Source organism: Pleuronectes platessa, chromosome 7 (genome assembly GCF_947347685.1).
Source record: "Pleuronectes platessa chromosome 7, fPlePla1.1, whole genome shotgun sequence".
NCBI classification, from domain to species: domain Eukaryota; kingdom Metazoa; phylum Chordata; class Actinopteri; order Pleuronectiformes; family Pleuronectidae; genus Pleuronectes; species Pleuronectes platessa.
Genome location: NC_070632.1, coordinates 12,265,324 through 12,280,086, shown reverse-complemented (window position 1 = coordinate 12,280,086; position 14,763 = coordinate 12,265,324). Strand labels below are relative to the sequence as shown.

Sequence of the window (14,763 nt, the reverse complement as noted above, 5' to 3'; positions counted from 1 at the left end):
TAAGTAACAGACAACAGGATGAAGCAAAAGCTTAACACACATTGTACCACCAAAAAGGTTCTGGGCTTATATGTTCAACACAGTATATTCCTATTGAGGTGAATGAGGCTAATGTGCAAACGTAGATGACAGTATCGTACCTCATGTCATAATGCATAACATCCCGTTACATCACCGTACCCGTAGCTAGACTGCACACGCACCACACTCACCAGGTGAAGGAAACACACAATGCAACAAAAATACAAAGAAAAGGGTCAGACTAAAAACTGGACAGTGCACAAAACCCTGACAAAACAAACCCAGCCCTCTTTTTCTTCTAACCTTGACTTACAGCAGCGCTAATTCTCGGTGCAGCTCCACTTCAAACAAGCGCTGAGCACATAAAAGCGTTGTGATCTAAGATGAAACTTCAAAGTCTTTTTACATGTGGCATCGTCTTCTCCCGTTGATAAACCCTGTCACATGACTTTCAAAGAAAAAAACAAAAGGAAGGGATCAAACAGAGACGGCTTCAGATAAATCTAGACCTGTAAGACCACTGCGAGAAAGAGGAGGCTACTTCACAGATATGAAAACCAGTTGTACACTGGCGGGAAGACACACTTTGGCAGAAAGCATTGAAGAGAAAATATATCTTAAGTATCTACATGATTCAAGCGTTCAAGTCAAACATTCCCACCAGGGAATAATATGGTGGTTAGCCAAACCACTAAATACAAACCAAAAGTGCTTCTTTGAAAAAGGTGCTTTTAAAATAAACACAACAATCTACGTGTATCGTTCTGTTGGCATTTACACAACTAAAATCAACTCCTGCCCTGAGAAAGAGAGACGAGGAGAAAGAGAAAGAAAGCACGACATGTACAGCATTCGCAAACTTGAAGGATCAGTCTGGTTTATTTCAACTTGGGCCAAGCAATTTGATGGTTTCTGTTGGTTATGGCTGGACTGACTACGACTCGTCAGACAATCGGACAGATTCTAAACAACTCAATGGCGGAAGACAACAAACGAGTAAACATGAATGTAGACAACACAGGATTTAAAATGTCTACTTGAAGTTGTTTTTTAAAAAGGAATTGCATTCAACACATCTGTTAGTATAAACACGATGCATTTTAGTGAGCAACACTGAATATAAACATCCCTTATTTGTCCAGGAGACAACTCAACAGGGCATCTTTGATCTTAAGTGTTTTTGTTTGTCAGGAAATAGTTTGTTCAGTTTATTATCACATTAGACAAAGAAAAGCTACAAATCCTCACATTAAAGTTTAACACTGTAGGATTTAGTAGCATCTAATGTTGAAGTTTTAAATTGCGAAGTTAACGGATGGATGGCCAACATGAAAAGGCTGTTTTTATAGCATCAAATAACTTAAAAGAACAATGAACACTTACACATACATCAGTGTGAATAAGTACCTAAAATGACAGAAAACTTCTTTGGAAAAAATGTATTTGTCCATTTGATTTAGCCCATGTCCAATCTGCCAACATGGTGGATATGACCTATGTTGCATTCGTTCACCAACTGTCATTTCATCCATCTTTATATACAGTCATTGGGTCTGGCCTACTGTAAAAAAGTGGTGGTGCAACATGGTAGACTCTTTGGAAGGTTACAAAAACCCAATGCTTGTTAATTCCAGGTGTTTATGCACTATTTCTGCTGATAGATCCCATAAATCCTACACACTATACTTTTTAAAAGGAGCTTCAATTTGGCAGAGATTGGGAAAAGATAGTTCCTCTCAAATTAAGATTGGATTAAAGAACACATTTTTTCTGCTCTAGTTGTCAATAATCCTTCATTACATATGTAAAGAACGGTGTGCTCATTATGATAAAAAGTCAAAGTTGAAGCTGGACATTTTTCAGACGGACTGCGATTAATGTTTTTCCATTACTTTATGTTCAAGTTAAATTTTCTGGTAGTTTGTTTCAAAGCTATGACTTAAAATCTCACGACCCAAGTTGACAAAAACCAGAACTATCCTTTAGGTAAACAATATGGAAGACATACTGCAGACTCACATTCATGCTCGCACGCACACTTCCAAACCTCCATGTAGGAAGCATGTAGCAGAGGATCAGGAGCTGATGCTGGGCTAGTAACCGAAACACAGACATCATTATTGCCTCATTTCAACAGTACAACACACACATACGATACACACGTTGCAACCTGCAAAACAACCGCCTTCCCATACACTGGATTTATTCCAAAAATAGATATAATGTTTATATATATACTGTTTACATTTATATTACGATTACATGTTACCAAGAAGAGCCACAACCTAATACAGGTTCAAATTTCACAATATTACATTTAAACAGCTTTGAGGGTGATATGAATTGGTAGGTGCACATCATTGTGTGTCATTTGCACGTGTGTGTACGGCCATGTATACATGTGTATGCCACTGTCTGTGTGTGTGTGTGTTACACAGGTGTGCTTTCTTTATATCTGCATACCTCTCCTTAGACCTGAGAATGCACTATTGTACCTTAGACAGAGCACGCACGCACGCACGCACGCACGCACACACGCACACACGCACACACGCACACACGCACACACGCACACACGCACACACACACACACACACACACACACACACACACAGACACACACACACACACACACACACACACACAGACACACACACACACACACACACACAGACACACAGACACACAGACACACAGACACAGACACAGAGCGAGAGACAGACAGACACACAGACAGAGCGAGAGAGCACAGTGTAACTAAACTACCTAACTCTAATGAGATAGTCGAGAGAGAAATGTTCAGGTTGCAAGTTTGAACAAAAACTTATCACTCACACATTTCACTAATAAATCATCTGCCTGGCATGTACATCCAAATGCTCAAGACAAAATGGCAGCTAGCTTTGCAAACATCTTGGCTTCTGTAATCTTGGCTGACAATTTAAATACAATTTATTTACTAAAGTGTAAACAATTAAATGCTTTTCTAGAAAAATGCACTGGGCTGTGGTTTAATGCCCTGAAAATCTGAAGGTGAATTTAATCCATAATCTTAATCGAAATTTTAGACGAGTTTTCTTAAGATTTGAGGGCCACAGCTGGCGCTCACACACCTAGTGTCAGCTCTCTTCCTCACAGAATCCAAGAGGGCTTCACTTTCCAAGGTTCAATGTAAAAATTTGATCTAGAAATCTTTCGTATGTAACATAACGTGGCTATCGGCAAGATGAAATGCTCAGAACACACACTCTCCTTTGACCTTGATCAGAGTTAATCGTGTCATGAAGTCCATTAACAGCCCATGTGCAGATTTGTGCCATCCAACATACATACTGTCAAGGGCTGTTTGACATTAAGGATCTCCCATTCTTTGGATACAGACAGGGGTTTTGAAGAGACGCTAACGGGGAGCAAAGGATGCGTGGCCATGGCTGTATATTGAATGAAGTGGTGATAAGTGCCTTGTGTGTGTGTCCCTGTACCGTATCACTAGGCCGGTCCATTAGCAGAGGCCTGCGTCTCTCTATAAAAGGTTAAAAAAAAAAAGGGACAGAGATTCAGAAATTATTGTTTTACTTGCTAAATATTTTCCACCAGGACTTCTGCCATCACCCAAATACAAAAGATGCAAATGGAATCTGGTTAATAATCCTAAATGCAATGAAAGATTTGAAGAAGTCAACATCTCTACATTAAGATCTCAGCAAAAAAAGGAAAACGACCTAAACTACAAAGATAGCCCATAACCAGGGCAAGATCTTTATAATATATAATATATATTAATAATGTAGCTTAAGAGGACAAGTATCATCAATATACCCATATTTTAAGCTTAACCAGGGATTTGAAGCATTTGTCAAGTGTGCTGATGTTACCAATTGAATCAAACAACCAAACACTTACTGTGTGACAGCAGCTGACTGGTTAGATGGACTGGCAGTTGTTGGGTTGGGACAGTCTCCATTATTCTTTCCTTTTTCGTTGTCTTTATCATTGCCTGTCCCTGTGTCTTGCACTGTGAGCCCCTCAATTGGCACCTTAACCCCTTCACTGAAAGAAACAAACAAACGATGAACAAACTAGAATGACAGCCAGGGGATGTCACCGCAATTAAAGTGTAGATAATAGTGGCTGAAGTTCATCACAGTTGGTTTCAACTCAGTCCACACTGGTCCTAAACATGTCCAGGGCACACAGTAAACCATGTGTCCATTGTTCTGTTGCTGCCACCACACAACAGACTGTGACTGCAAAGGAAAAGATAGTTCCTCTCAAATTAAGATTAGGTGGCAATAGTCAAGTTTTTACCTTTAACTCATCATCATGAGGTTAGTGTTGATTGCATAATGTAATGACTATTGAACAGTAACATCATCTGCATATTAATTGTTTCCCTATAAGCCTCGTTTTTGCTTTGCTTTTGTTTTCCCTGAAGTTTTCTCTGGAGTAGTGGAATCGCCGACAAAAGACAGAGAGCCTTGTTGTCTGAGAAGGCAAAACTTTGTTTCTTTTCAACGTTTTAATTGTCCAACCCATACAGCATCCCACCGTGATGTGTCCTGCTAATCCTGATGGCCAGTCAGAGTGTAGGAGAGTTACAGGACTTAAAGGGGTTTAATTGAGGCATGCTTAGGTGCACTGTTTGTTAGTAACTTGCTTATGTATTGATTTGTTAAGATGCTGATATGCTGGATTGCTAGTAGCTTTTGTTCATCGCATGCTATCTGACTGTTAGTAGTGTGGGTTCTCTGAAAGATAACAAATCTTATAAACTTCAGCCTCGCCAGTGTTAGGACTGAGACAAAAATCATCTGTCTCATCAAACTACATTGCATGATCATACACTGATCTCAGTTTTTGGTGTAACTGTACAAGTCAAGGGACCCTTTAATTTCTACAATGCTGAGTGAACAGTTTCATGCTGGGCGTCATTGCTGTCATTTGAGGATATGGGATGAGCCTAGTATAGAACCTGCAAGTCACCAGCCTTAGGTTAGTACATTGTTTATGAATTAGACTTGGCCTGAATTATGGCACAAGCGATTGTTACTCCACATCCTGTTAAACACATCAAGCAAACAAAAACATGTGGCACATCTGTACTTGTGATGGCCTCTTAAATCCTTCATACAACTTCGGGAAAGCATTCCACACTCCAGAGTGAGAGACATACCGTCTGACTGCTGGTCTGAATACTCTGGAGTCAAGGGGAGATGAGAAAGGAGGGAACAGACAGGAGGAGGACGATATCAGAAGAAAAACAGGGAAGGTGGAAGTAAAACTGTGTGGGAAAACGTGTGGAAGGGAAAGGACGGTCTGTAAAAGCACATGAAAGTTCAATAGGAAATGGAGGGCACCAATTAGAAAGAGCTACTACTCGTGAGCTGCGTGAGCAAGTGTACCTGCTGAAGACTGCCCTCTCATTTTTAGCATCCATGGTGAGCCGAATGGTCTCTTTGCCAGCACCAGTAGTGATGGTCTCTGTGGTGACCGTCTCACTGGATGTAGACACAGTCTTGCCTTCTTCCTCGTCGCTGTCAGAGCTGCTGGAGGAAGAGCTGTCTGACGCCACCAGTGGAGCTTTTCTCGCCACACACACACTCCACACACAAGCTGCAGGCAGACGGAAGAGGAAATCCTCTCATTTAAACATTGGATGCACGTTTGCTTCAAGGGAAAAGTGAAATGATCACAGAGCTAAGAGAAGCAGTAGATAAGAGCTGCCACATGCACATAGATTTACCCAGCACTCATGTGTCTCTATGGACCATACTGTCCCGTTTCTTTTATCTCAGCAGAGGTTTACCAACCGAAACAAAAACAGGTTCTAATACTGAGCAAATTAAGTTGTGACGAAATGGTCATGTATTGTATAAAATGTGATTGTGAGACTCAGAATTTTAAAAACACAAAATGCATATTTATATCGATGTCATGCCTGTGTAAATGAGTATTTAAATGACATATAAGGCATTTAAATGACATATAATAAAAAATGTCCAACACTTTAAGACAATCGCCACACTGTAGAAACTTACGGTTCTGGTTTGTCTTGGTGTTTTCTGATCCGCTGTGCTCAGAGTCCACTGGAGAACTGCATCTAGGCCCTGTTTCAGAGCTGGGAATTTATAACAGATAAGAAAACCTGCTCAAACACAACACACAATTTTTTATTTGAGGTGGAGTATCTTCATTATTGTGTGTCTATAGTTGCAATTCTACTGATAGGCTTGAATGCAAAAAAAATCGGAGTTTTTCAGAGTTGTGATTAGCGATGCAGAGCAGTCAATTCATTTTCGTGTCAAACATCACTGGGAAGAAAGAAAGACGCCAGTTCCACATAAACTGTATTATTAAGCTTGATATAGGCAAAGTGACTGATGTTATTTGAATTTTTCAGTTAAAAGTTTTGACGTCTTTAAGTGTAGCAGAAACTATAATGCTTGGGTATTGTTCAAGTATAATCAGTTTAATCAGAAACATCTTTACGTTGCTCACATTTTTAGACCATACCCATACTCACCAACAAAAAGGCTGGAAGTCCGTAAACTTGGCCCACCCCTTCTCTTCTCCATCTGCGGCAGCTGGTTGAGAGAGTGGAGTGTCCCACGCTGCAAAGCCCACGCCTGCTGCAGGTGCCTTCGAGTTCACCTCCCCGAAGTCTGCTATCCAGCCAGTGTCTGCAAATGAACCCAGTGCCATCTGCATGAGGTGCTTATACAAAACCTATTTTAGTCCTGAGGACATTGAGGACAGTTTTTTCTTTACAATACAAAATCTCACTCTTTGCTGTCTCAGTCGGGCCTTGGCTTGAGAAAGGATCTGAGGCGTCTTTGGGCTCTTCTCCTTCCTCTGAGTCTGAGTCTGCTGCGCTGTCAGAGGCCTCAGTGCCAGAAGCTGATGCCCTGTCACAGGCCTTATTGTCTACTTGGCTCTGGGAGGACTGTGACCCACCGAACCTTGAAGAAACAAACAAAACATTTTAGTCCGTTGATTAAGCAAAGAAAAAGTAATTTAAAACCAATAATTCCAAACGCTGAGAGCATCTGCATCTCTGATTATGCGTCTACCTGTTTCGAGACTTTGTTTGTGTTGCATAGTTGATCGTTTTCTCCTCCCAGATGTCCTCTTCATCATCATCAAATGGCTGAATCCTCTCCTGGGAACAGGCCTCAAACACAGCGGTATTAGCCTGCAAGGACAGGAGGGAATCTTCATGGTGCAAGGATTTAGCAGTGTGCATTAATACTGATGTAATGTTGTGCAACAAATGCTGAATTAACCATTTTCAGTTTTTCTGGTCAAATGTCAGGAAAACAACTATGTCGTACAAATGTGTGAATAAAGTGGAGAATGTAAGTAAACTCACACTGTCCTGGCCTGAATCTATGTTGATATTTATCTCAGCAATCCTGTCGAACGTCGCCCTGAAACAACATCAGAAACCACTTCATCATCTCACAATGACAAGATGACACTGACACTCAGAAAGTAAATATCAGTTGATTTACCCAATGCTGTCGTCATGATCAGTGAACTCCTCGTCATTGAAGCCAAACTGATCCACAAAGTTAGCCGTCATCTGCTGAATCTGGTAGTCTGAAAAGGCCTAAAATAATCATCACAAAGTTGGATTATCTGACGATAGCTGATAAAAAAAGCCCCAATGTGTGTTTTGTGTGTTCTTTTGCACGTGTACCTGCTGGAGTGTCAGTTCTTTAGGGAAGGGGCTCTCCATATCATCTTCTGAGGAAGGACGTGGGTTTCCCGTGCCAACCTAAATAGGGAAATGCCACCATAAATTTACTTGGGCTGTGTTTTTTAATTAGATTTCTATTATCCATCTTCATTTCAATAATCCAAACTAGACTCATAAAATCCAAATATTAATATTTTATTAATTCCGTTTACAATCTATGTTCTATTCCCCTGGATACATGAGCATAAAGCCATGAGTATTGTGAAGCCAGCCTTTTTATGAAACAATATCTGGCCTCACAAGGGACATTTAACGTGGTGGGAGCTGCTCCACTGGAGGCACCACCAAGCCTGAAGACAGATGAAAAAGATGTGCAATTTGCAGATGAAAAAATGTGGGAAGTATAACACCAAAAAGGATCATTTAAAACAGCTCCCTTTTTACCCTGTCTAAAACAGCCCTCCTCAGAATGACCTGTTCTGAGTGCCCAAGGGAAATAGGGAAATCAGTGGTAATACAAAGTCCTAAATATAACATTTAAAGTTTTACGTGTGTGTATGATTACAACCAGCTACTGTCAATATTCATCAGAGTTTACCAGGTCTATGGTGTTCTTCCTATTGGTCTCGGACAGTGTCTGGTCCACAAAGGTTTCCCAGCGTCCTCTGCAGTCCTCTGGCAGATCTACATCCAAAATCACAAGGACAGTGGCATTGAGAAAACAATACTACAGCTCAGGGACACGTTCATCAATTTACCCTAATTGCTTTCTTCGATTTTCTATTTTTATTATCACTATCTTGCATGTATTCATATGTTATATTTACAGCCCACACACACACCTGTGATGAGGCTACTAATCTGTGTATGAACCGGGCCCTTCTCCAAGTTGTGGACCACTGTGTTGGCAATCCGGGTCAGATGCCCCATATACCCTCTTCTCATACCACCTTCTGATCTGGAAACAGAAGAAACAAACTTTAGTGTAACACAAGTCTGCCTATTCCTAAAATCCACAGAAACATCATCATCTCACAGCTCCTTACTGTATTTTATCATTGTCTTCCCAAGCCTGAAGAATCCTCTGGACAAGGTGGCAGTGATGAAACAACTTGTGAGAGAAAAATAATGGGTCAATCGATTGTTTTAATTCAGAAAGAGCCACATCGGCCCATCCAGTAGATCAAATGCCACGTAAGCCTTGAGCTACAAACACAGACACCTACATGAGTCACCATTAAGTTATGTGCGGAGTTTTCAGGGGTGATTGAAGGTTCTGGAGTGGGGGTCGCAGTAAAAGCCTGCTCTTGTGATGCATCATGATGAAGCCTGAATTTGTCCTGAGATCCCAAACCAGGCTGGAGTCTCATTTCATGGGCACAGGGTCGGAGGATGGCTGCAACACAAAGCTCCACTTGCAGGTGCAGGAAGTTGTTCCACGTGTACTTGAAGAACAAGTCCTGAAAAAAAGCATAACATTAGACTTTAGAACATTTTCACATCATTGTAGTTTGAAATTGCTTTTGAAAGGGTATTGCTCAACTCACCAGAAGCAGGTCCATTGTATTAAGTCTGCAAAGTTCCTGTGCTACGACGGCATGGCTGGCAGAGCTGGTGTACAGCAGGGAGGCAACTAGTCTAGCTACATGCAGACGCGTGTTTCCGAGTGGTTCCTCCAGCACACCCATGCTGGTCAGTATAGGATTTCTCTAAACATTTTCAAAACACACAGACATGCTTACTAAAAGTGTACACAGATGGCATATAGGGGTTTAGGAAATAACAGTTTGAAGCTCTAGCAGAGTTTTGTCTTACAGGTGTGATGAGAGAGAAGCAAAAGGTATCTAGGTGGCAGTCAAACTAAATAACTGAAAAAGAGGCTTGCTGCTCATCAAACTCAGCTTTGGACCAACTTAAAATATCTTGTGCTCTGATTTTCTTTAAATGAAAGAACAATTTTAGTGTGAGGAAAACCCCTCTTCAGTTCTGATCCCATGGGTTTTACTGGTACCCAAATTAAATCATACTACCGTACAGGAATTTCATTATTTTTCAATTGATACCTATCATACTGTGTTTATCTTGAGTTATTTCATATTACAACAGCTTTCATTACATGCTACTGGTGCCTGAAAGTTTTATTGTTGCAAATGTTTCTTACTATACATTGCAATGTCAACACTGTGCTCCAAATTCAAGAATTCTATATAAATGTAGCCTAATAACCACTTACCTTAGGAGGCTCCAGAAGCAGTTGGTGGAAGTGTACCAGGTGTGGTTCAATGGCCAACAAGATGCTGCTGTTAACAGTGTAACTTCTCTCAAAACCCTGAGCATCCATTACACCATCCACCCTGTCAAACACATATCAAAACAGAAAATGGACACAATGTTTTTTTTTTTTTAAATGGTCAAACAGAAGAGATGCGACCAACTTCAGCTGGAGAAAACTAGGAAAAACAATGGAAGTCAGGGATCAAATTAAAAATCACATTTGTGATCCCTATGGAATTAAACTATTTACATTATTTACACACTGTTTAAAACTGCTTTCAAGTTTCCCACTCACACAGGCCTCCTGATTTCCAGCAATGTGAGAAGAACTTGAATCCCGTTGACGATACAGCTCTCGGTCCTCTCTCCCGAGAACATATTCTGCAACAACTGCTCCACACACTCCTGCCTGCAGAAACAATGGAGTATATTGTCATCTCTACAGCCTTTCATAGACTGTGTTTGCATGTGGTTGCACATATGTCTGACTTACGACTCCAGCACAGACAGCAGAGGGTCAGGTTGTGAAATCTCTTGGAGCTGATTGGCCTGGTCTCTGCTCAGACGAATGATGTCGCACAGAGTCTGAGATGCATTGGACTGCCTCTGTGAGAGAAAGAGGGAAACACACGTCGGCATTCAGTCTCGTGGTCTGTCTATTCACGGGTCTCTGACTGAGGGTGAAAGTATATTTTATACCTCTTCATCTCTCTCAGGGTGAATAAGCTCTACGAGTCTCTCTGCCAACTTCTCTGCATTCAGCCACTGTTAAGAACAAAAGCTCACATTATGAATGCACAAAATATTAGTGTATAATCTCTAAAAGCATGAATCTGGGTCTGTTTCTCTCATACAGTAAGAGTCTCGAGTCGAAGAGGGGCTGGCTCCACACAGCTGATGAGTCGTAGGAGCACATCCATCATGGCTGATGTATCAATATGCTTCAGGACCAGGGAAAGGAATCCCGCTTTCTTTCGCAGAAAATTAATCACCTAAACAAAGCAGAGGAAACACTCTAACACAAAATATAACACTGGCGTCCACACAATTAGGGACATGCAACCTTGTTGTCAACAGTGCTCTATGTAGAGAGAAAGAATATCTTCCTGAATAAGTGTGATATTATTTTTTGAAGGACAAATTGATAAAAGTCAGAAATGTCCGCATGCAAGTGCATATCAGTCTGTATGCTCTTTTAATTCTGCTCTCACAGATTTATATACAGCCCAGACAGTTTCACTGTGCCTTTATAGTCCTTTAGCTGCATGGTTAGCTCAAGTCTTCAGACAGACTGACCTTGACATCCTCAGGCCTCATCCCTGCCACCAACAGGGTGGAACCTGCTTTGTGTGTTGGAACGACTGCATTTTGCCATTTTAAGAGAGCTAAAACTCAACCACCATGTTGGTTGGGACTGGGAGTAATCCCCATTTTATCTTAATGTAATCACCCCTCAAACTGTATAACGTAAATCTCGACAGCACAAAACAAGTAGCTGTCCTCTTGTCCGAGTGTGTGATAGTATGTGTTGGTGTTACCTGCTCAGTTTTCCGTGTGATGAGGTTCCCAATTGTCTTGCTAAAGAAAGACGCCAGGAGGGGGTTAAGTGGGGACGGCTGCTCCAGGAAGGCATATAGAGTTTCCAGCAGGGACTCCTCATTACCCAGCTTATCATTGATCACTCCCACATCACATGTCAACAGCTCACAAGCTATATTTGGATACCTGTAATAAAGTAACAGGGTGATTATCAAAGAGGCAATTGAGTAGTTTTTATATTTGTTTCCATTGAATTATTGTTGGTACAGTAAGATGATTGGATCAAGGACATTATGTTTCCACTACTGAGTCCACTTCAGATTTCAGCTCCACTTTAAAATGACGTAAAAGATATATAATAAAGTGCGGCCCCACAACTCATTTTTCCTGTATACAGTATACTGTACTTCATAAGAGTATTCTACCCAAAGACACCTACTTGAAACGCTGTGTCTCCTCTCCACCAGCAGGGGGCTCTGTAGTAATCATACAGACCAGCTCCTGCATGCAGTGTTCCTGGCACAGGAACAGGAGAAGTCTACAAATCCGCAATGATGACAAAAGATACAACAGTTATCACTAGCAGGACTGACTGTAGATGGAGTGTAATTATATGAATGTGCTGCTGGAATTCTACAGCTCACAGTGAACCGACCTCCGGTTCTGAGCCTTGCACTCCTGCAGCACATCTTCCTCATCCATGAGCTCAGCGAGTGTGACATCCTCCTTGTCCAGTATAGCCTCCAGATGAGAAGATGTGTGCAGGTCAAACTTCCAAAACATGGCTGACGTCACCGGCACATACACTTAGCTGCTGAACAAGAGAGAATGTGTGATGGAGATCAGTATCATGACTGTGCAGCATACAAGTGCAAGTTAACAAATTACACTATTTCTATCTTTGAGTTGAACAATTGTGTGGTACCATGCCCAATATGTGTGTACGCTCTTACTTTTGAACAAGGATTGGTAGCCTCAGTCAGGTCTTGCTAAATAGCCATCAAGCCACATCAATCAGCATTAGCAAATTCACACGATGAAGTCACAAACAGCAGCTTCACTCATAGTTTAACACTGGTCACAGGACACAAGGAGAGAATGTCTTCGACCTGGTAAATGAGACAAAAACAAAACACGTGACAATCACTTCCAGGAATATTCGCTGTGTAATCCTGAGAGCCAGAGGAAGAGTTGAAGTCAGCAGAAGTGCAGAGACTCGGCTGGCAGCGCTCTTTGCAGTGCATGTGTAATTGAGTTAGTGCTGCACATCTGTACGACACCGACATTACCAAGCCTGCTTGGAGAATAGCCTCTCGGGTACAGATGCATTAGCAAATAATAAATGGGAGGGAGAATGATCAACACACAAAGTGAATCTCATGCAGAAAAACACTTAAGTGTGTGTGTGTGTGTGATGTTTGTAATACTTGAAATCGTGCCCGAATAGTGCCAGTGCCCGAACACTGGAAGCATTAGCTGTCACTGGACACTGCCTTTGAGGGGGAGACGTTCCCATCAAATCCAGCAGAGCCACATTAAACCACAGCTATACTAGAGAATCAGTATGAATAGAACTGGCATATGATTATGCATTAGTCCATTTGCTTTTAACAATTGATTCTCATGGCATGTTTATCCAGATTGGGGATGAAGCCTGGCATGAAAATGGATGTGATCTCTGATGCTGCAAAGTCAGCAGTCACACACTACAGCATGTGGGTCAGTGATTTACAATACAGGACAAGTACAGGGGATATTCAACATCTTGTCCTATATTCTAAATCGCAGTTTAACATGAACATGATTCTAATGCAAACTATAACATGACGGTAAATGCGTCGTATTAAAATGTAAAAGGAGGCTCGTCTCTAGACATCATTGAATTTGATTGAATAAAATGAACTCTCTCTGTTCACCAAGAATGCTAAAGCTAAACAAACAGGTGTTTTAACGCTCACACTGTCCTTTCAAGGTCTTGAGTGTCTCCTCACAAATACATGTGGATTTTAAATGTTCTACAAGAGCACAACAACAATGGTCGGGCCTCTCCCATCCTGAGATCAGCTGGTGGCGGTCACTGTTAGCTATGTAGCAGGGGAACCGTTCCATCGGTGCTGGCCGGGATGAATTAGCTTATCCGTGTTATTATCATAGCCCCACGTTAAGTTAGCTTCACGATAGCGACCTCTGTCTGTACCTGTTCCACCGCGTATCGTCTTTCACTCGCCTCGGCTGTCCATTGTCCACAAAAGATAGCAACCTTTCGCTCACGCTTCTGACGTTACTGGAGTAATTCGGTAACGGGCACCGGTGGTGGGGGTGGGGGGAGGTAAACGGTGTTTGGGTTTTAAGCTAGCACGGCTTAGTTATTTATCGCAGCGGGGCCATTGATGGTGGACGGGACGATGTCCTCCCAAGCTGTCACCGCCCACGTCGCGCGCCGGTTTCACGTTAGGTCACATGTTCCGTTTGTTTTTCCTCTCTGCTCCATAAGCACCCGCTCCTCTTACCTCTTCTCCATCCCTGTATCCGTCGTCATGTGCAGGCTGAGCTGCGACTATAGCCGGTCCTGTCACCCAGAGGAGGCCCGCGGCTGATTATTCATGACTGCGTCGTTAGCTCGCCCGGTCTCGTTTCCTTTAATGCTGCTGCTCCGCCGTTACACGGAGGCAGGAGCTGCGCGAACAGTGTTGTGGTCAAACTGACAGGCCGGATGTAAATAACAATATATGTGTCATATTGACACATCAAAATGGCGGACACCAAAACGTAATCAAAAGTTCGGCTAAACGCTGAACATGTTTATCTGTTGTGACTCCCCTGAAAACTGTCGTCTGGTTATTTATCTTTTAATTATTTACATTTCTAAATGAACACAATAGACGTGTCCTCAAACCACATAATAAAGTTTGAGATTGCGGTAATGAATGTGATAAAGTAACAAACGCAATAGTTTCAGTATTGTCACAATATTGGTGTGATCTCTAGACAAGTGCGACGAGTGGCTGTCGCTCTGCTCCTCACGTCACCCTTTTTTTTTTTACGAAAAACCCAGGGTCCGATGTTGATTCAATTGTTTGCAACAAAAGCAGATGGATAAACCCCTCAAAACAGAAACAGGAAGACTCAATAAATTCTGTAAAGTGTCCATTTAGAGCTCCTGAACATTTTTTTTAATCTATACAGTAGATATTTTGTATATTCAGTATGTAGGTAGGTAGAGAGGTCCT

General features: G+C 41.8%; 1 protein-coding gene across 1 annotated transcript; it reads right to left on the bottom strand.

Annotated features, from left to right (window-relative positions):
- Positions 1 to 2,680: 2,680 nt before the first annotated feature.
- On the bottom strand, positions 2,681 to 14,515 carry ppp6r2b (protein phosphatase 6, regulatory subunit 2b). The gene is made up of 25 exons (XM_053426750.1): positions 14,044 to 14,515; positions 12,487 to 12,642; positions 12,189 to 12,347; positions 11,973 to 12,071; positions 11,533 to 11,719; positions 10,849 to 10,986; positions 10,694 to 10,759; positions 10,488 to 10,600; positions 10,290 to 10,403; positions 9,954 to 10,074; positions 9,268 to 9,429; positions 8,947 to 9,180; positions 8,767 to 8,831; positions 8,563 to 8,678; positions 8,319 to 8,404; positions 7,721 to 7,798; positions 7,533 to 7,630; positions 7,391 to 7,448; positions 7,092 to 7,213; positions 6,805 to 6,980; positions 6,545 to 6,701; positions 6,060 to 6,139; positions 5,424 to 5,634; positions 3,925 to 4,071; positions 2,681 to 3,544 (listed from the first exon to the last, which is right to left on the bottom strand). Exons 3-25 carry the CDS (start codon positions 12,314 to 12,316, stop codon positions 3,511 to 3,513), a joined length of 2,790 nt encoding a protein of 929 aa, XP_053282725.1. The 5' UTR covers positions 12,317 to 12,347; positions 12,487 to 12,642; positions 14,044 to 14,515; the 3' UTR covers positions 2,681 to 3,510.
- Positions 14,516 to 14,763: the final 248 nt, after the last annotated feature.